This window comes from Corythoichthys intestinalis, chromosome 12 (genome assembly GCF_030265065.1).
Source record: "Corythoichthys intestinalis isolate RoL2023-P3 chromosome 12, ASM3026506v1, whole genome shotgun sequence".
NCBI classification, from domain to species: domain Eukaryota; kingdom Metazoa; phylum Chordata; class Actinopteri; order Syngnathiformes; family Syngnathidae; genus Corythoichthys; species Corythoichthys intestinalis.
Genome location: NC_080406.1, coordinates 21884546 through 21907484, shown reverse-complemented (window position 1 = coordinate 21907484; position 22939 = coordinate 21884546). Strand labels below are relative to the sequence as shown.

General features: G+C 38.4%; 1 protein-coding gene across 3 annotated transcripts in view; it reads right to left on the bottom strand.

Moving 5' to 3' along the window:
* tanc1b (tetratricopeptide repeat, ankyrin repeat and coiled-coil containing 1b) overlaps positions 1-22939 on the bottom strand; it is a 242488-nt gene that overhangs the window by 18041 nt on the left and 201508 nt on the right. For all 3 annotated transcript variants that reach the window (XM_057852771.1, XM_057852772.1, XM_057852773.1), the window contains 4 exons: positions 6768-6901; positions 4438-4561; positions 396-571; positions 131-263 (listed from right to left, as the gene is read on the bottom strand). In XM_057852771.1, coding sequence (XP_057708754.1) covers positions 131-263; positions 396-571; positions 4438-4561; positions 6768-6901 — 567 coding nt within the window. The remainder of the gene's footprint in view (positions 1-130; positions 264-395; positions 572-4437; positions 4562-6767; positions 6902-22939) is intronic.

Here is a 22939-nt window from a genome sequence, read left to right as displayed (position 1 = left end):
CAACATAATGAACTCCCAAAAAATCTAGTTATTCAACCCGTTTATTAAGTAATAATGGCAAGAACAAAACTACTAAAATAGTCAAATGCAAAAATGAAACGACACATTAGTATTTTTTAAAAGAACCTACCAAGCTTGGCCCCTTTTTTCAGCAGGGTGACCACCACCGACGTGTTCCGACAGCCGATGGCGCGGTCCAGAGGTCTCATGCCACTGTAGTCCACATGCTCCACCACCGCCCCTCTTTCCACCAAATACTGGACCTACGGGAGGCGACGCCCCAGTTAAGCAAGCTCACTAATATCCAGCAGTGTGTGCTCAATAACCACACAGCATTGACTAAGATCAATATGATAAGGTCAGTCATGTGTGTTTGGAAGTGTACGGCCACGCACGATCTCTGCGTCTCCAAAGAAGGCGGCCAGGTCCAAAGGAGTGCGTCCATTTTTATCGGTGTGGTCGATCACAGCGCCTTTGTCCACCAAAAGCTGTACGACGGTCTTATGTCCTTTTAGACACGCCCAACTGAGGCCTGTCAAGCCCTCCTTGTCCATGGAAGTCAGAGAGGCACCTTTTGAGACATAAAACATTTTACAAACTCGGACATGACATACTCTGTGGATTGTATACAGTGGTATGGAAAACTATCTGAACCTTTTGGAATGTCTCACATTTCTGCATAAAACCAACATCAAATGTTATTTGATCTTTGTCAAAATCACACAGATGAAAAAAAAGTGCTTTAACTAAAACCAACCAAACATTTATAGTAGAGATCGGACCCGATCAATCGGCATCCGATCACGTCATTTTCAAAGCATCGGATTCGGCAAAAAAATATCGGCCATGCTTTTTTTTTTTAATATATATATATATATATATATATATATATACAGTGATACCTCAGCTCGCGAACATAATTGGTTCCCAGAAAGTGTGTGTAAGGCGAAAAGTTCGTCTTCCGAACATTTATTTCCCATAAGAAACCATTAAAATGAGAATAATCCGTTCCCAGGTCCCCATAAAACATGTGCTATTGTATTATAATTAAAGAAATAAACTGTACTGTATAATAAAGTCGTTTTATTTACCTTTGTGATGGTAGTTGATGGCTTGATGGAATGGAGTGGGAGGAGGAGGGAGGGAGGGAGGGAGTTACTGTTTGGAAGGAGAGTGTTACCGGCAAAGAGCACAGTTAGCGTAGACTCCACTGCTGTGCCCCCCACATGCTTTTGGTTGTTAATAAAAGTGCCCACAAAAAGCCATCCGACGCCTCTGGGTGTTTGTATGCACGCCGCCTCCTTTCTGGAGAGGAAATCGGGCGAACCGAAGACAACCGACGACAACGAGCCAACGTGACTCGCCGGTCCACTTGTCACTACGGTGGGAAGCTGAAAGCACCGCCAATTACCAGTCGAGGGCGAATTGGTAACACGAGTCACCTTCCATAAGGACTGTAGGTAACTCTTTTTCGGTCCCATAATAGCAAAAGTACACTCAATATGGTCCAAAATGTCTATCAAACACAAACCATGTCCGCACTCAATGAAAGTGAGGGGACGAACTGGGACGCCGTGAGCGTGCGTCAGCTTCTCGTGGCGCTTTTCGACCGCGTGAAATGGTTCGTCCGCCGAAAACTAGTTTGTCAGCAGAGACTATATGCTCGCGAATTTAATGTTCTTGAGACGAAAAGTTCGTGAGCTTAAGCGTTCGTGAGCTGAGGTATCACTGTATATATATATATTTTTTTAATTAAATCGTTTTCTAATTGAATTTAACGTTACAGACATAATATGTTACACTCAACCAGCGTCTTTAGTTTAGGCTTAAGGTAGGGTTATCAAATTTATCCCAATAATGGCAGTAATTATTTGTTTTAAAAATGTTTCACGTTAAAATATTTAACGCAATTAATGCATGCGCTGCACGACCCACTCACGCATTGTCGCGCTCAATCTGTAATGGCGCCGTTTTACCTATATAGAGAGCTAAAAGGCAGCGTAAAATGAGTAGAGTGAATTTTGGCAGCCTTTGGAGCCTTTTTTTAATTGGCTAAAGCCTTACAATGCCTCTCCCTACTACTACTGTGGGGAAGCAAGGTAGCGATTGATCTTTTTCTTAACACCTTATGTTATTTCCCAATGCAGCGAAGATATTTCAATTGGTAGCACTACGCACAGTCATGGTTCCACTTCCCATCATGCATTTGGGCATGGCTACAGTATCATTTACTGAAAGCTCAACAAATACACTAGATGGCAATATTTAGTCACAATATGCAAAGTCACAAGTCTTTCTATCCGTGGATCCCTCTCACAGAAAGAATGTTAATAATGTAAATGCCATCTTGAGGATTTATTGTCGTAATAAACAAATACAGTACTTATGTACTGTATGTTGAATGTATATATATATATATGTATATGTATATATTCGTCCGAGTTTTATTCATTTTTTTCTTAATGCATTGCCAAAATGTATTTGATCGGGAAAAATTATCGGGAATGATTGGAATTGAATCGGAAGCAAAAAAAAAAGCAATCGGATTGGGAAATATCGGGATCGGCAGATACTCAAACTAAAATGATCGGGATCGGATCGGGAGCAAAAAAAACCATGATAGGAACAACCCTAATTTATAGGTTTTCATATATGAATAAGTAAGTGAACCCTCTGCCTACGGAGACTTAAAGAGCAATTGAAACCAATTTTTACCAAACAACTAAAGTCTGGTGTGTGCCCAAACACTGATGAGTGGTTTAAAGCTGCCCTGCCCACTATAAAACACACACCTGGTAAGAATTGTCTTGATGAGAAGCATTGTCTGATGTGCATCATGGCTTGGTCAAAAGAGCTGTCTGAAGATCTGCGATCAAGGATTGTTGATTTGTATAAAGCTGGGAAAGGATACAAACCCAACTCTAAAAGTCTTTATGTTCATCAATCAACAGTCAGAGGAGTTGTCTATAAATTGAGAGCGTTAGGCACTGTGGCTTCTCTCCCAAGGAGTGACCATCCACCAAAGATGATGCCAAGAGTTCAGCGCAGAATACTCGGAGAGATAAAAAAGAACCCTAGAGTGTCTGCTAAAGACTTACAGAAATCCCTGCACACATCAACTATATGTAAAATTATGGCCAAGAATGGTGTTCATGGGAGGACTCCACGGAGGAAGCCACTGCTGTCTAAAAAATAGGGGTGCACGATATCCATTTTTTTGAGACCGATACCAATATCGATAATTTCCTGCTCCTCAAGGCCGATACCGACATGATAACCGATTATATATATATATATAATTTTTCAATGTATATTCAGCTGAGTTTTTGAACAACTATAGGTCAAAAATACTAGTGGTTGATTCAGCTTAGATTTGCCTTTGACTGAACCAGAATTTTCATGATGACATGAACATTATTATAATGAACAAAACAAAGACAGTAACAAAACTTTGCATACTGGAAAAACAGGAGTGGAAACAAGCGCACAAATCTCAATCCGACACCGTGCCAAAAATATTATTAATAGGGCCGATAATATATTATGTTATCGGATTTATTGGGATGACGTCATAATTCCTATTATCGGACCGATAATTATCGGACCGATAATTATCGTGCACCTCTACTAAAAAAAAAAAACATTGTTGCACGTTTAATGTTCGCAAAAAGGCACTTGGACACTCCATAGAAGTTTTGGCAAAATATTTTGTGGACTGATGAAACCAAAGTTGAATTGTTTGGGAGTGACATACAACGTCATGTCTGGAGCAAAAATGGAACAGATCACCAACATCAACACCTCATCCCCACCGTGAAGCATGGTGGAGGGAGCATCATGATTTGGGGCTGTTTTGCTGCCTGAAGGCCTGGACAACTTGCAATTATTAATGGAAGAATGAATTCAAAAGTTTATCAGGATATTTTGCAGGAAAATCTGAGGCCGTCTGCCAGACAGTTGAAGCTAAAAAGACGATGGAAGACAGCGATTCATGCCAGACATCCCAGGAATCTGACTGAACTACAGCACTTTTGTAGAGAAGAATGGGCCAAGATTAGTCCTGATCGATGCAGCTACAGGAAGCGTCTGGTTGAAGTTATTGCACAAAATATTAAATGTGCTGTTCACTTACTTATTTTTCCTCCTCCTGTCATTGTTTGCATACTATCCTCATTAACATACGAAAACCTATTAGTGTTTTCAGTTAAAGCAGACACCAGACACTGTTTGTTCATCTGTGTGATTTTGACGAAGATCACATCACATTTGATTGTGATTTGATGCAGAAATGTGAGGAAGGTTCAGATACTTTTTCTTACCACTGTACGTACACCTGGACTAAACGACACTATTTATTTGGATTTAGTATGAGAGTGTTGTACAAACTTGCCATTCTGGTGCATTGACTCATAAAGTGAGTGTCACTATGTAGCTCACCTTTGGAGAGCAGAAAGTCAACGGTGCTCAGGTGACCCTCACAGGCCGCCACCATCAGTAATGTTCTGCCCTGTTTGTCGCTGACGTTAATGTCCGCGCCGTGCTGCAACAGCAACTCTGCAATCTAGGAGAGAGGCACGGCAGTGTAACACTTGATGGCAGGATTTGCACTGCGGTCCAAGTGATTAATAAAACACTTAATAAAACAAACTAAATAAAATACAGAACTAGGAGTGAGCAAAAGCTTACCTTATGTTAGTCTTAACAAGAGCAGCTAGATTCAGCCATGGTAAATATGTTATATTCACTGGTACCACTAGAAGGCAGTGTATCCACCCAAATATACAATACTAAAGGCAAACACTTTCAAAACAAACCATTACAACGCCACTCTAATTAAACGAATCCTTGAAGCAGCAAAATCCGATTCAAAGCTTTTTTTTCCTAATCAAATTACTCGAGATAATCGATTAATCGTTGCAGCACTAATTGGTATTGATATGGAATGGTAAGTTTCAATAAATTTATCCTGAAAACATAGCCAACACTATTGATTACATGGGTCATCGGTGATTCTCATGCGTGCATATGTTGTTTTTTTTATTGGCATGCTAGCAAGAATCATTGACTCGCACTAGCTTAGCCACTCCGGAACCCTGCAACGAAGGCCCCACTATCAAATGACGGTTTTAAGAGTACGTCCGGGCCAATGGGCCATTAATATTGTCGACCCCTGGGACAGTTCATCCAATAATCAATTCCGTACATGCAGGGGTGAAAGTGGGCCAGAACGGTCAGGAACGCAGTTCCGGTATAAGATTCAGGACCAGAATGCAGTTCCGGTATACGATTCAAGGCCGGAATGCTGTTCCGGTACACGGTGCTTTGATTACGAAAATACGATGGCAACTGTCAAAACGCTATGTTAAAAAAAAAAAAAAAAAAAAGCTAAGCTGCCACACATGCATTTCATCTCCAAGAGGAAAACAATCTACCAACATCAGATTTACATACACAAGTGTTAACAACAAGCATAATAAAGTGCTTGTATAGCGTAATCCATTTCCACCAATATTCATTATTTGTTTTATTCCACGGACGGCATGGAGGTTTCCCCAGCTGCTGCAGCTATCTAAGTCTGACGATGATGAGTCACGTCAATGTGCGAATGCACGCAGCAAAGCAAAACGCCTGGACTCATTTATCCAATCAGTTGGCTGACATACTGATGTGATCAGCAGAGATAGCTCTGATTGGTTCAAATGTGCATGTTTTCTGGAACAGCAAAAAAAAAAAAAAGTTGTTGAATTGATGCGACAATAAAAGGGCAATGCAACATAAAATGGATCAAAATCTAAGAGCAACGAAAGAGTTGAGAAGGCCTATTTATCATATTTTGTTTTATTTGCTCTAAAGGGGAGGTTCAGGGCATCTTAGCTTTCAATGTACACTTTGGACTTTTATTTGTTCATTTATGTCAGGCTACTTATTCATTTCCTTATGATTTAAAAAAGTCAATGTTTGCGCGATCTTCAAAATATATTCCATTTCACTCTGCATAATATGTAATTTGTACTTATTTTTCTGAATGTATGTTACTTAGATCTTTATTATTTTTTAAAAAATGTAAATGTTTACATTAACTTCAATTTTAATATACATCCTATGTTCTTAAGTAGTTAAAATTGAGATTTGGCATTTAGTATGTGAGGAAATGAGGGGAAAATAAAAATTAGGAGATGGAGGTTGGGGTTATTGCTCTTTTTGGTAACTTTTATTATGCAAATGATTGGAAAAATACAATTTTGAATGAAAATCAGTTTTTGTATGTGTTATAGAAATAACTGTGCTAAAACAGTTTGCATTTCAGTAGTTTAAGAGGTTTGACCCCCCCCCCCCCCCTCCCCCCAAAAAAAGAAGTGAAAAAAAAGAAATAAATAAAATTTCTGGCTCCATGGCGACCTTCACGTCGGGGAGTGCCGGTAAGAAATTCTAGCCACTTTCACCCCTGCGTACATGTTTTTAAACCTCTGTTGCCATGACACATAGGCTATGAGAATTACAAAACTTGAAAACAAAGTCATTATTTCACTTCAATCAAGCAATGTAAATCCAACCTATGTTGCAAGGATGTGGCCTTGGGAACAAAATACGCTGAGGTGAGTAGTAACTATTAACTGTATCTTCTCTTACTATTCACTCTTTTCCAACAAGAAAATGAGTGAATGCTGCGAAGGAGGTTATTCAATGCATTGAGCGTTAACATCAAGCGGAGCACCAGAAGAAAGAATCAATGGTTGCCGTGGATACGGGAACCATGTTGCTCTCACCTGCCAGTGTCCCTGTCTGACGGCACAGAATAGTGGAGACACTCCCCGCCGGTTGACCTGCTGCACCGTTACTCCTCGCTCCAGCAGAAAGTTGCACACCTCCATCTTGCCTCGGCCGGCGGCTGCCGTCAACGCTGAAGAGAGAAGCCAAGCTTTACTTAAAATCAAAGGCGCCTTGCAAATATATGACAGGAAAGCGTGTGTTGCACTTTGTAAATGTGTGCCGATTTAACACAAATCAAAAGTTAGTTCTCGGTTTGTTTCGGTGTAATGAAGGCTATTTTAAACAGCGGTTGGCCATATGGCCATAATTCTCAAAGACGACAGGATAAAAAGGCAAATATAAGCACTGGGACACAAAACGCAGCTGGTGGCTGTGTGTAGGAGGGATTAATTAAATGTGGAGAATGTTAGAACGATCAGCAGCATTAGAATCTCTTGAATTACACTGGGGAACAACTTGAAAAAAAAAGTTGAGTTAGATTCTTGAGATGATTCAAACTATAATTGGCATGCTGATTCCAAAATTGCAGTCATTTCTAACTTTTCTCGTTTTTACGCTACTGCTTATCTCCTCACTAGGGATGTCCCGATCGCATATTTTTTGCACCCAAGTCACCTGATTTTGATCTGTCAATACCAAGTCCCGATCGATACGAATTTATTAATTTTTTTACTTGAACACAAGTTCTAAACATGTTACAGTACTGTAATGTTTACAGTACTTTCACTTTTTCCGGGAGTGTTGCAGAGTATAAAACGTATATATTTTTGTTTCTTTTGGCAATGCCACTGCATTTCTGGATTATTTTGTATCTTTTTAGCCTTAAAAAAAATATATATATATAAAAAAAAATATATATATATATATATATCCCTTCAGAAGAGCGCAATCCTACGGACAGCGAAGATCCTGCGCAGAACCCTCAAGCTCCCAGGTCTCTGGTAGAGGACCCGAGCTTGAGAGGAGAGACCATACCGCCCAGATGGGCGAGACAACGATTTTTAAAATTTATCATATATATATATATATATATATATATATATATATATATATATATATATATATATATATATATATATATATATACAGTATATATATTAGGGCTGTCAAAATTTACGCGTTAACGCGCGGTAATTAATTTTTTAAATTAATCACGTCAAAATATTTGACGCAATTAACGCACATGTCCCATTCAGACAGTATTTTGCCTTTTGGTAAGGTTTACAGCAAGGCTTTTTATGCTGTCTGACGCTTTTTGTTTATGTTTAGTGAACCTGTATAGCCTGCTAAGCTAACGTTGTGGCTAATGCAATGCTTGTGTACTTTTTTTTTTTGTAGTTTCACTACGGTCTAAAGAGAACAATGGTTTGAGGCCATTTTATTAATAAATCAGATGAAAAAGGAAGAAGTCTGATTATTAAGGCGTCGTTCACTAGCTGTCTAGCTTTGGAAAAAGTAGACGCTTCGGAGTGAGGACAGCATAGACAGATTTAAATGACAGTAGAGTGAAATGCCCACTACAGTCCTTATGTACCGTATGTTGAATGTATATATCCATCTTGTGTCTTATCTTTCCATTCCAACAAATTATTTTACAGAATATATATATGTAATTTACAGAAAAATATGGCATATTTTATAGATGGTTTGAACTGCGATTAATTGCGATTAATTAATTTTTAAGCTGTAATTAACTCGATTAAAAATTGTAATAGTTTGACAGCCCTAATATATATATATAGATATATATATATATATACACACACACACATATATATATATATATATATATTAGGGCTGTCAAATGATTAACATTTTAATCATATATATACACACATATATATATATAAAATATAAATATTATAATATATATAATAATATATATATTAGGGCTGTCAAAATGATCGCATTAACGGGCATTAATTAATTTTTTAAAATTAATCACGTTAAAATATTTGACGCAATTAACGCATGCACTGAATGACCCGCTCGCACATTGCCTCAAACAGATTACAATGAGGCCGTTTATGGACATTAAGAGTGAAGAGAATGCCACCGGCCGCTTGGGGGCAGCGCCGTTCCATACTAATGTTATTCCCTCTAAACGTGGGAGAATTAGTAGTTGAGAGACGTTTATGCTGTTGCATTGTGCTAAATGTGCTCCACACATATTTCCCTAAGTTTTCTTTCTTTTAGTGGCAATTATGTGTCTCTTGTTGTATTTTTGGTAAGATATGTACAGAGATATATTTGTTATAAAGGCGAGTGGACACAGGCGTTCTTTGGACCATACCGTTTATTGGCATAAGCTTCGGCAACTCCTTCACAACAAACATAAGTATCGTTTAGTGAAAGCACAACAAAAATAATATTCCTATCTCTCAAAAAAAATGTCCACAAAAAGAAAAGCACTTCAGTCTACAGTAATGAGGCCCTATTCTCACACAGTTAAATAACAATGCAAAATGAACTGGCATTCCATATCAAAATAGCTATGCAAAATACACATAAAACTTACTCAGACTTTGGTCACTCTATTCTTATTCTTATTATTGTTATTTTTATTCTTATTATATTAACTCTACTTTTGATTGAAAATTTTACAAATGTTATTAAAACGAAAACATGAGGAGGGGTTTTAATATAAAATTACTATAATATTTATCTTTTAAGAACTACAAGTCTTTCTATCCGTGGATCACTTTAACAGAAAGAATGTTAATAATGCCATCTGTGGATTTATTGTTATAATAAACAAATACAGTACTTACGTATGTACAGTATGTTGTATGTATATATCCATCTTGTGTCTTATCTTTCCATTCCAACAATAATTTACAGAAAAATATGGCATATTTTGCGGTTAATTACGATTAATCAGTTTTTAAGCTGTGATTAACTCGATTAAAAATGTTAATCGTTTGACAGCCCTAATGTATATATATATATATATATATATATATATATATATATATATATATATATATATATATATATATATATATACACACACAGTAATATTCTGATTATAAGCCAGTCTAGATTTTGATACCTGTGGTTTATAGTCCAGTGTGGTTTATTTGATTTATTCGGGTTAATAAGTAACACTTTATTAGACAGTGGCATCATAAGACTGTCATAAGACCGTCATAATTATGACATGACACTATCATGGGCATTACTGAATGCTTATGTCGTAAAGTGTCATCCGGCAAATTATGTCACTAACTCCATTTATGTCCATCTTGGATCTTTTACATCCATTCAAAAGTGAGATAATTTGCCAGATAACACTAAAGGACATCCGTTATAACCATTCATTAATGCTCATGACAGTGTCATGTCATAATTATGATTGTCTAATGACAGTCTTATGGCGCCACTGTCAAATTAGTGTTACCAAATACCATAACTAGCAATTAATGAAACAACTGGAACAGTAACTGAAGAAATAATTAGCACAAAATATGAATTTTGATTGTTATTTACATCTGTAGCGCTGCAATGCATGCTAGGAGGCATATTGGACAACAACAGTGTTGAAAGCAGGTGGCAGCATAGGTTGACTGCCTCCCCCAAGGAAGCAGTGATAGCCAAATGAAGCTTCTTGAAGCAATGAAGCTTTGCAGCCAATTGGTTCAAAGCTTCATGGTGGATTATTTGGTCTCATGACAGTCGTATGATGCCGCTGTCAAATAAAGTTTTACCGGTGAATATCTTTTGGTGTAAATATCCAATAATACAATGAGGACAGCTCCGGCTTATAGTCCAGTACGGCTTATCTATGAACAAATGCTGTTTTCGTGCCAAATTTGGTGGGTGGCGGCTTAAAAATTACGGTCCATATTTTAAATTAAAAAGCCCATTCAGATCCTCTGGAACATGGCACGATCGGCGACATCCCTACTCCTCACTATTGTTACTATGTGTACATAACTAACCATAATTATGTAAAACTATACTAGTGTTAAATTACAATTGTAGTCATGCCTGCTATATATTTCGTTTCCATCAATATTTGAAAAATATAGGAATTTTTGAATTTTATAAGGATCCTGTGGTGCAAATGACTCAACAGAGAAAAACTGAGACCAGTTTTGGATTCTGCATCCAAAAATGAGTTAAAAATGGCAGTCAAATGAACGAAAATACGTGTTCGACATTGAGATTAACGCCGAGAGCCTCAATCAAAATTGCGAAAGTGTTTTTTCCCATGTCTCTGGCGACCCACCAAAGAAGCCCACCTTGCGGCGGAGGTGACGAATCACAGGCTAAAAAAGTAAACGTGATTGCTTCCCCAAGCCAGAATCCCATTACCGTCAAATTGCGCAGGCAGAGCCTGAACTCATCACAGGTAAATAACCTGGAAGATTACCTGACAATCTCAATCATGCAAACACTCTGTTCTGGCAAAGGCTTCCAATTGGTGAAAATCGCTTCAAATCACGGTGATTTTCTCAAGGTTTAAAACCCCCCAAAACATTTCATCGGCGAGATTAATTAAATAGGCAAATTTCAAGGGAACACACGCAAAGTTACCTTATCGTCTGGCACCTTGAACAAAACAAAGGCGATATTGAAAATATTTTTCCTTTGAATCGATTCTATACTGTGAGCTAACAAAGATGATCCCGGCGAAGCAAATCACCTCTCTTTGCATAACTGCGACGCCATCCTAAGAGGAAGCTTTAAAAGAGGAAGCGAGCACAGATGTGCAATCCAATCATCCTCTACTCAACAATAGGAGACACACCAGGCCTATTTGCATAGAGATGAAAGGTCCATTTCATTTTAAACAGGTGATACACACCATAAGGTATAAAGTCAAATAGCATCCAATATGAGTCCTTTCTCAAGTAGCAGTAACATTCAGTTTCTCTGACACACGTTGACAGAAAAATAGGGACGTCCTAATGTAACAGTTTATTTCTTGGGTTGGAGTTTGCAGGAAGTAGTATGGAATTGAATCCTATTCAGAGCCGTTTTATTACAGTATCTCTACGATGTAGCTAAATTAGGAAATGAGATAAATTTACCGCAAAGCATTATTATTTACTGCACTTGAAATGAATTTCATTAAATTATGCAGACACGTGAATTAAAATGTCCAAGGAGAGCATGTTTATTATAAATGAATTGCAGGGAATGAACATTTTCCATTACATCTGGCAACAAACTTGATATAGATACAAATATCATGGGTCGTTTAGGTACTTTGAGTGCAGCTGGTGTTAATAGGAGATACGGGGTGACAGGAGGAGTCGGCTGTTAGCTCATTCACTACCATTGAAATAAGCCGCTTTCACACACAGATCCTGGTAAATTCCCGTATAAGGTGATGCAGGATTTATTCGCGTCATTGCTTTCAAGCATGAAGAGATACAGTGGGGCAAATAGGTATTTAGTCAACCACTAATTGTGCAAATTCTCCCACTTGAACATATTAGAGAGGCCTGTAATTGTCAACATGGGTAAACCTCAACCATGAGGGACAGAATGTGGAACCCCCCCAGAAAATCACATTGTTTGATTTTTAAAGAATTTATTTGCAAATCATGCTGGAAAATAAGTATTTGGTCAATACCAAAAGTTCATCTCAATACTTTGTTATGTACCCTTTGTTGGCAATAACAGAGGCCAAACGTTTTCTGTAACTCTTCACAAGCTTTTCACACACTGTTGCTGGTGTTTTGGCTCATTCCTCCATGCAGATCTCCTCTAGAGCAGTGATGTTTTGGGGCTGTCGTTGGGCAACACGGACTTTCAACTCCCTCCACAGATTTTCTATGGGGTTGAGATCTGGAGACTGGCTAGGCCACTCCAGGACCTTGAAATGCTTCTTACGAAGCCACTCCTTTGTTGCCCTGGCTGTGTGTTTGGGATCATTGTCATGCTGAAAGACGCAGCCACGTCTCATCTTCAATGCCCTTGCTGATGGAAGGAGATTTCCACTCAAAATCCCTTGATACATTGCCCCATTCATTCTTTCCTTTACACAGATCAGTCGTCTTGGTCCCTTTGCAGAAAAACAGCCCCAAAGCATGATGTTTCCACCCCCATGCTTCACAGTGGGTATGGTGTTCTTCGGATGCAATTCAGTATTCTTTCTCCTCCAAACACGAGAACCTGTGTTTCTACCAAAAAGTTCTATTTTGATTTCATCTGACCATAACACATTCTCCCAGTCCTCTTCTGGATCATCCAAATGCTCTCTCGCTAACCACAGACGGGCCTGGAGTCCTGGACGTGTACTGACTTCAGCAGGGGGACACATCTGGCAGTGGAGGCTTTGAGTCCCTGGCGGCGCATTGTGTTACTGATAGTAGCCTTTGTTACTGTGGTCCCAGCTCTCTTTAGGTCATTCACTAGGTCCCCCAAGTGTGGTTCTGGGATTTTTGCTCACCGCTCTTGTTATCATTCTGGCAGCAGAAATACACATTCGGCGGCTGGTCATTGTTGTCATTAGGGCTGCAGCTATCGATTGTTTTAGTAGTCGATTAATCGATGAACTAGTTAGTTCGAATAATCGAGTAATCGGATAAGAAACATAAAAAATTAAAATACCTGACCTGAGCCTCAAACTGTATTAAAAAAAAAGAGGATATATGTACAACAACAAAAAAACAATTGGCTAACTTACATAACAAATGTCCACTAGCCTAAATGCTGTAAAATGCCCACTTTTTTTTTTTTTACAATGCTCTTAATAGTTCAAACACATATTCCCACAAAAAACGGCAAAATATACCTTTAAACATAATTACGAATGCATTAAAAAAAAAAAAAAAAATTAGCTCAAAAACTTAGCTTATGTTGGTCTTAACAGGGAGCAGCTGCAATCAGCCATGTGAAATGAGGCAGACTAGAGGGCAGTGCATCCACCACCCAAATAAAACTAAATGCAAACACTTTCAAAACAAACCATTACCAAGCCACTTTAATTAAACGAATACTCAAAGCAGTAAAATTTAATTCGAATATTTTTCTTCTAATCGAATACTAGTTAATCGATTAACCGTTGCAGCACTAGTTCTCATTACAGAGTGTGGGCGGTGTTACTTGAACGCAGGTGCGTCCAATCTTATCAACGCCGTATAAACACAAGCAACCCAAGGAAGGGTTGCCGAGATATTGTCTTGCTGGTCACCATCGGACGGTTTAGTACTATTTTCGCCACTGTCTTGAATTGTTTGTCTGCAGCCTTGTTTGGAATCCTCCATCTTGTGCAGGTATTTGAGTTAGTTTTCTTCCCTTGTTGGCTTATTAGTTTTCCCTTGGGTTAGTTTTGTGATCCCCGTCGATCTGTCGTCACAGTCCCTTTTTGTTAGCCCTTTTTTTTCCGCGATTGCGGGTTTTGTTTGTATTCAATAAACCTTTTGAACGCCCCCCTTGTTGGCCACTTTGGGGTTCAATCTTGTTTTCCGCATTCTCGGACCGTAACAATTTGACTAATTCTGCTGAAATAACCACTACTTTATTCACACACAAACATCTTTGTCTTTGTGTATGAAAATGATTTCTGAGAAGCTTCCAGGCAGCTTCAAAGTTTTGTTGTTGTTTTGGTGTTATCAACTACCCGAAACTCAATTTAAAAAAAGCGGATTTCAGGAAAATCTACAGTTTACCACTCTGAGATATGACAGTGTATACTTACATATCTTATATAAACTTTCATATCTCCCGGGCGGTAATCTTCACAGGTGTAAGCAACACGAGCGTAACAACATGATCATTTCATCTGACCTTCAACCTGTAATACTCCTTTCAATAAAACTATCAGTCCCCGCTAGGCTATGACACAGCGGCAGCCTAGTTTACCCGAATACAGATGGGCTCCCGGTGGTTTCTAAATAAGGTCCTGGTGGCAAAAGGGATATCAGACACTGTGGTCATCACAAGGACGTGAGAGTCCCTTTTCCACAGCTCAGCGCCGCCACAGACCTGCAATTTCACTCATGTGCAGCGGATGCAATTTAGCATCCGCTGAGCGAACAGAGCGGAGACGCAAGTGCTAGACTGTGGCTACAAGAGGCTCCACCGAGGAGGAATATTTGGGATTCCTTTGTCCCAGCGTGGTAATAAGGTCTGACATCTTGTGGTGGTTTGGAAGGAAGAAGAGGTTGAGTGGATAGATGATCCTAACAGGATGACCCACCTTTCAAACATCCAGAATAAACTAATACATTAACATAGAAGGACACTGTTCTACTTTTGGTGCAACCATTCATACGTTTCTTTTTTTTTTTCTTTTTTTTTTTTTTTAAGTTCAGCATCTTTAAGAGGGGCTATTTACATTAAAAATAACAACATTCAGACCTGTACGCTGAATTCAACAACGGGTATGACAATATATCAACTCATTCACTCCCAGCCATTTTCACCAGAGCAAGGCCCTTCGCTCCTGGCCGTTTTTCTGGATTTTGACTGATTTTGCAAGGCCCACAGAAAATTCTGTTCTATTGCTATATAAACATGGAACCCACCAAAAGAAAGATTAGACTCTGTTCTTTCAGCAGGAAAAAAAAAGTTCATATCTTTTTCATTCTTTAGAAATCAGCATTAGAAAATAGCTTAGTTTGACCAATTTTCCAATTTCTGATGAAAAAAACGAGAAAATTAGCTTTTTGTAAATGCATACATTTCAAACTAGGGCTGTCATACGATTAAAATTTTTAATCGAGTTAATCACAGCTTAAAAATTAATTAATCGTAATTAATCGCAATTCAAACCATATATAAAATATGCCATTTTTTTCTGTAAATTATTGTTGGAATGGAAAGATAAGACACAAGACATATATACATTCAACATACTGTACTGTATTTGTTTATTATAACAATAAATCAACAAGATGGCATTAACATTAACATTCTGTTAAGCGATCCATGGATAGAAAGACTTGCAGTTCTTAAAAGATAAATGTTAGTACAAATTATGGAAATTTTATATTAAAACCCCTCTTAATGTTTTCGTTTTAATATAATTTGCAAAATTTTCAATCAAAAAATAAACTAGTAGTTCGCCATTGTTGACGTCAATAATTACACAATGCTGATGGTGCATAAAATCCGTCGCACCAAAGCGCCAGCAGAGGGAGACAAAAAACACAAGTAACAAGTGGATATGACACTGCTGTCATTTTAATCTGTTTGAGCGGGGCATGTGCGTTAATTGCGTCTAATATTTTAAGGTGATTAATTTAAAAAATTAATTACCACACATGAACGCGATAATTTTGACAGCCCTATTCCAAACATAACTTTGACTTTAACAAAGCTATTTTTTTGCATTAGTTACATCCCAAACATCTGAATAATTGTCTGTATCACAAAGACGGATTATTTTTGCGTTTCTGTGGGGTCTGCTCAGCGAGCCGCTGCACTGGGGGTCCCACTCGTTTTGCTCGGTCGTCCAGCGCCTGGCCCCCCAGGCGTCCTCTCGGTTGTTTTGTTCGGTCGGAGCGCCGCCTGGCATCATGCCACCAGCGCTCCGACCGTGCTGCCCGTCCGTTCATTGCTGTTGAATCGGGTTGCCTGGTCTTACAAAATGCGCTACTGCCCTCCAGTGGCCAGTTTTATTGCTTTAAAATGGGTTTGGAGCTTTGTTCTTTGTTTCTCAGGTAGGGCGGAAGCTATATATGCTTCTTGTTAAAAAAAAAAAACACAAAATACGTATAAATACGTTTTCGGGACAATGAAGCATTTAAAAATAGAACGTGTTTATACGTTTCTGGGAGCAAATGAATTAAAAGGTGATATATTGCGATACTTTTAAATTTTATCGATACGCTTCAGCCAAGATTCGATACATCGTTTTAAAAAAGTATTACTGTTTAAAAACAAAACAAAAAAAAAATCTTCCATTGGAATAGTGTCTGCATTAGCTCATTGGCTGCCATTGAAGGCGCTAGACATATAAATCATTTTGACAGGATTGAACGCCTAACGCTGTCATTGACATTGAAACCAGAGCATTCACAGCCAGTCTTGTGGGCATTTACAGGTCACTTCCTATTCATTTTAGGGCATTTACAGGTGACTCCCTGTCGATTTTGAGTCACTTCCTATTCATTTGGGGATATTCTTGAGTCACCTCCTTTTCAGTAACCCCAAATCAACAGAAAGTGACCTGTAAATGGTCCCATATCAAAAGGAAGTGACCCGTAAATGCTCCAAAAGGAAAAGGTGTGACCGACAATCAACAGGAAATAACGTGAAATGCCCCAAAATGAACTCATTGCCTGGAATTGGCTGCCACTGACGGCCATAGACGTCGAATGTTCATTCGCTACCACCCTCCCACTTCAAACGGATTTACGTCTACTTGTGATTAACAAGTGTTGCTTTTGGCAGCCATTTTAATTTTCGTTTTAGTCTTTTGGACGAAAATACTTAATAGTTTTTGTCATGTGTTAGTCATTTCAAAATGTGTTCGTCTTCGTCTAGTTTAAGTCAACGAAAACTCAAATTTCGTGTAGTTTTAGTCGACAATCCTCAAAATATTTTCGTCTATAAACTTCAAAAGTTTTAGTCCATGAACAAATACATAAATAGATAAATAAAAGGTTTCCAACAATTTTGAATGAACATGACAGACGAGCACATAACTAGTCTACAAGGACATCACCATTTTCAAGATAATACACACTCAGCAGGATAACAGTACATTATTTGCAATTAATTAAACTCACCTGGACGCCACAAACTGTATGTAAAAATGTTTTCCAATAGTTTAAGAAGACACCGAGTCACCGCGCTAAATGCTACGCTAACACTATGCTAACACCACACCTTAGTTTAGCGTGTGGGGGTTACTCAGCGTTACAGAACCAAACGCTTCTAAATGCGTTCTAACTACACATACAATAAGAAAATATCACAAATTGTGAATTTATGACAGAAACTATGGCAAATTTTCGTCTTTTTCATGTCGTCAGACGACAACTATGTTTTAGTCTCCCAAGACACGTTTTCAGCGCGTCATCGTGACAACATCATCATGAAAAAATTGTTTGTTTACGAAATATTTTCGTTATTGTCATCGTTGACGAAAACAACATTGTGATTATTCCAATTCACAGCCGAAGGATGAAAATAGCTTGTTTTTCCTGTTTATCAGTTGTTTTGTAGAATATCTTAGAAGGATTTTCTGACCCATGTATTGATAATTGTTGTATCGCCTTATCGGGAGATCATCGTTATCGGGAGCCGTGTATTCAGCCCATTGAGGGGGAATTATTCAGAACGAGGAAAAGGCGATGAAGCGAGCCGCAAAATGTCATTGTTTCTGTCTCTCTACTCCAATTTTTTTACAGGATAATTTTTTTATCCAAGATTTTTTCCCCAATAGTTAATTAAATGGCATGGTCATGACAAATAACAGTCTTGTGATAAATGGAATATGAAATAATAAAAATACATTTATTCAGGACGACATGGCAAAATTACTCCATAATGGTCAAAACTGTCGACTTCACCTTTACTGTCGTACCTCCCGAACGATATTTTATGCCACCTAAATCGGGCTTATGTCATTTCTGTTCCCCGGCTTTCGGAGAATGTAAACAAACCAAGAGGCATGACAGCTAGCCAGCATGCTAACCCGAACCGAGTGATGTTTTAAAGTCTTCGAAGCGGAAAATCACACATAACTAGCCCGGATCATTTCACATGACAACTGGGTTGTTGACTGTCTTCGCTGATCGGCAACCCGCCTGGCGGCGAAAAGGTTAGAGCTCGTCGTTCCCCTGCTGAGGGCAGACGGCTCATTTGCGAGGAAGCAGCTGGACAATGACCGCCGGACAAACCGGCCGACGTCGGAGAAGCGTGTAGCTGCCGAATGGTTAACAAGAATGTGGCAAAATAATGCTTTACTACACGGCGAAGTCGTAAACAGCGAGAGACTCATAGGAGGGCGGCTGCAGTTGTTATGCAGCTAACATGACAATATGAGTATGAGGAGAGCTTTTTACATATCCATCCATGATCAAACGTAAGTAGTCCTTTAGTTAAAGACAGTTTGTAGTGTTTACTTTGTAATCGCTGTATTCGCGGCTATTTTTAACAGAAAGTTGCAATTTCTGATCGGTCGGAAAATTTGACAGAACACCGGGCAAATGAAGAGGGCAATAAACCGAGTATAGTGCCCTCCCAGCAGGGGGATGTGCGACAAGCGGTCGGACGAGGGGACGAGGAGCATGTCAGCCACAAAATGCAAGCCACCTACAGATTAAAATGACCCCAATATTTGACATAATACAAAACACGATGTTTACTCATTTCTTCGTAAGTCCCATGGTCCCACAGTAGTAGGGCTTGTTTTGGCCAATATCCACCGGTGAATGGGAACCTTTTGAAACCCCAAAAAGGCGCACACGCCTCTCCCTCGTACAGCAAGATTTTTCTGCTGCCGTTTGGCTGGCGTAATGCAAAAAATAAACAAATTAATCCGCAAAATCAGCTGAATCCTTCTCATACAACAGTACGGCTGTATAGTGAAGAGGACTCCTTCTCCCGTACACGTCACAGCTCTTCCTCAATGCATGAACGAAGCCGGAAGTCTGTCATTTTCGTAGCGCGGGATTCAAAGAATTGAATAAATGCTACTGGTGACGCAGCACCAGGAGCAACGTAGGGTCTAGTATCTGTCTACAGAATACTTAGATGAGGTCATCAGGGCGGACAATTGAACCCATAACCTCTGGGTTGGGGAAAGACTACTCTATCACTGAACCACGCCACCCACTAAGCGGCAGAGGCAGAGCCTCCCAAGAAGAAACTGTCCTCACAAACACTGGAAGTGAGAGGAAAAATTCTTGTGTGAGACGCTCTGGACAGAAAACATTAGTGTTTGCATTATTCAATTTTTTTACGCCAATTTTTACATTTTCACTGCAAATGAATATCGGCTACGAAAATTGGTTATCAGCCCGTCTAACCACTAATAATCGGTATCGGTGCTGAAAAACCCATATTGGTCGATTTATACTCAATATGTCTTATGATACAGACACACTTAACCCTTGAGAGTCGAGGGACGCGCCGGCGCGTCCTCAGCGCACGTCGTCTTTGAAGCGCCCTCACGTTTTAATTACGTCACCCACATGCCGTTGGTTGGTCTCGTTTTAAAGTGCGGAAGTTGCGGTTTACTCTCGTTATTATTTGAAGTCAATCGACCAACTAGAACGTGAGATATTGTCATTTAAGTTTTATAGTTTTATTGTCCTCTCAAAAAAACATTAAAACGCTGCATGGATCATTTGTTTATGTCTATATTTCCATCATTTCTAGTCCTTTTTCAAAACGGAAGCTCCATGAAAAAAACACAAATCAAACGAACCCTTTCGAAGTCACAGTGGAAGCACAAAATGCGTTTTTTTTTTTTTTTAATAAATATAACTGCGGTGCAAGGTTCAACCGAACGAGAGGGAGGAGGAGTGTTCTGAAGCAGCGAGGTGGCGAGCGACGGCCAGTTGGATACTGCTGGATCGAGCAGCGACTTTGTGTGACTTTGACAATGAACGGAAAACTAAATTTAGCGCAAGCAATTGTGCTTCTGATCAACTTGAGGAAGAGGATGGTCCGAATTCGTCATCATCGTCTTCTTCGGAAGAGTCCTCGAGTGAAGATAGTGACGGATTTGAACACGTGGGTGACGCCATCGACGAGCAGAGGTAAACCAACTCACTCTTTTTTTTCATGCTGAAAACGTTTCTTTTGAAAGTTTCTTTTGATATTGCAAGACAAAGTTAATTTTGATGCAATATAAGTGTGTGTTTGTGTATATAATAATAAAATGTGCATATCAGATCAAAGTCGCACGTGCACTGTGGGTATCCCAGGCAGGAATTTATAATTTGTGGTGTTCTTCTTTCTATATGAAGATTAGGGATGTAGCACATATTCAGCTATGGTATTCTTTCTATTGTCATACATATAGATTTCCATTATTATTTATTGCTGTATATATTTTTATTTTATACTTTATTATTTTCATAAATACTGACTTATTTTCATGTACATTTATAGTGACAATGAAAGCAAAGTGAAATGAAAATGGAAGGGTGGAAAGAGGACCGACACCCCATGGAAGTGTGAGCTGTGTGATGTAGCCGTGTCTAATTCCAGGACGAAACTGCTTTTCGGAGTGGCATGACTGAAAAAAATTTAACTTGTTTATTGTAAATATTTTTGAAAATGCTTCTTCCCCCCCCCAATGTTATATATATATTTTTTTCCCACATCAATCTTCTCAATTTGTGTATATAAATGTGTGTTCAAGAAGCTTGATTGTGTGTACATAGTTTTCATCAGGCGATTGGCCGCAATACCTAAACTCATAAAGAGATGGCCTCTAAACACTTTTTGTGTTAGATGGTATATATTTTTTCACTGTTCTTCACTGTTAGGTCTGCTGTATATAACCTGTTTTGACTGGAGCATGCATAAAGGCAAAAAACGCCTATGGCTATACCTGTTGTTTATGTTGAATTGTCAAATATAAGACTATTTATTCTAAATTTTTTTGGTTGAATGTTCATCCTAACATGTTGAATAAATATTACAAAGTTTCAAAACGGTTCGTTACGCATGTTTGGTTGTCAATTGGACATCAATATTAAAAATTTTGACAAAACGATTTTGGAATTTTTGGTCTTTTTGGGCCCAAAATGATGATTTATAATTGATCAGTGAAGGAAACAACAATTTGGACATGAAGTTCAAGGTGTCACAAAAAAAGGGACCAAACCAGGCCATCGTAAACAATTCTTTCTTTGAAATATAAAGGCAACTTCAAAGGCATGCAAAATCAGACAAAATAGGCCCAGACCTTAAAGGGTTAATCAAGATTATTGTGCAACCTTTATGCAGTTACCTCCTGTGATTTGTGCTTTGTTTTTTTTCCGAATCAATATTTACCCGTCCAATTTTCTTTCGTTTTTGAGAAAGCAAAATCTAACAGCATCAGTAAAGCTTCATCAGATGATATTATAGTCAGATTGACGTAACAAGTTGAATGGGATTTTCCAACGAAAACTTTAATTACTGATTTAAGTGAAAGGTGGTGTGACATTACACACACACACAGAGCAATCTTTTACTCCTATCAAATGAGGCAATCCAATTTGAAACAGAATTAGACTGCTGATGATTGACTACATTTTTTTCACCTATTGGGAGCCATAGATCCATATTAAAAATGGAATTATTGCTAATGATGTAACGACAGTTTGGATTAGGGCTGCAACTAACGAATATTTTTATAATCGATTAATTAAATAAGTAATTGGGTAAATGTCTTTTGTCAATGACCTTCACAATTTAACTCGGAGTTGTTTTAGGCATGTTGTCAGTAGACCTGTCGTGATATCAAATTTTAGTGTGCGATAATTATTCTCATAAATTATTGCGATATGCGATATTATTGCGCCCCCCCATTTTTTAAAAAACTAATTTACAATAACACAATGAGAATACATTATATATTAATAGATCAAGTACACCCATTTAAACGCGATAATTATTGACTAAATTCAAAAACACTTTTTAAGAAATCACTAAAAACAATAGACCATGCCTCTTAAGTAAAAAACAACAATATTGATACTGCACAGAAACACAGAATAAATAAAATGTGTTTGAAAAAAAAAAAAAATGCACTTAATAACTTAAGCATTTAGGCAAATGAAAACTTTTCCCGTCATAGCCTCTGCAACGGTGTTCCATAGGGATGCAACGATACAGTTAAGTCACAGTTCGGTACGATTTTTGATACGGGGGACACGATTTTCGATCCGATTCAATACATTTAATGCTCTGTAAAAAAAAAAAAAAAAAACGAAACCAAAAATTGTTGTTTTTTTTTTTTGCTAACGAGCAAAAATTAAATTGGCATCATATAAACATACATTTTAGTGCATAATATTTATGTGCTTACTTCTTACTGATCTGAAAAAAGTTTGTATAAAAGTGCCGAGAACAATCTTTACTGTTTGTAAAGTGAGGCAGGGCACACTGTTGACTGCTACAGCTCTCTTAGCAGCTAGGTTTACTACATGAGCAAGACATCCTATTTGTGGTCCGAATCCATCTGTGTCACGTACTGAATTAACAATATTTTCAACATTATCTATAGTCACTGGTATGGATTGATTTGGCCTTCTTAACT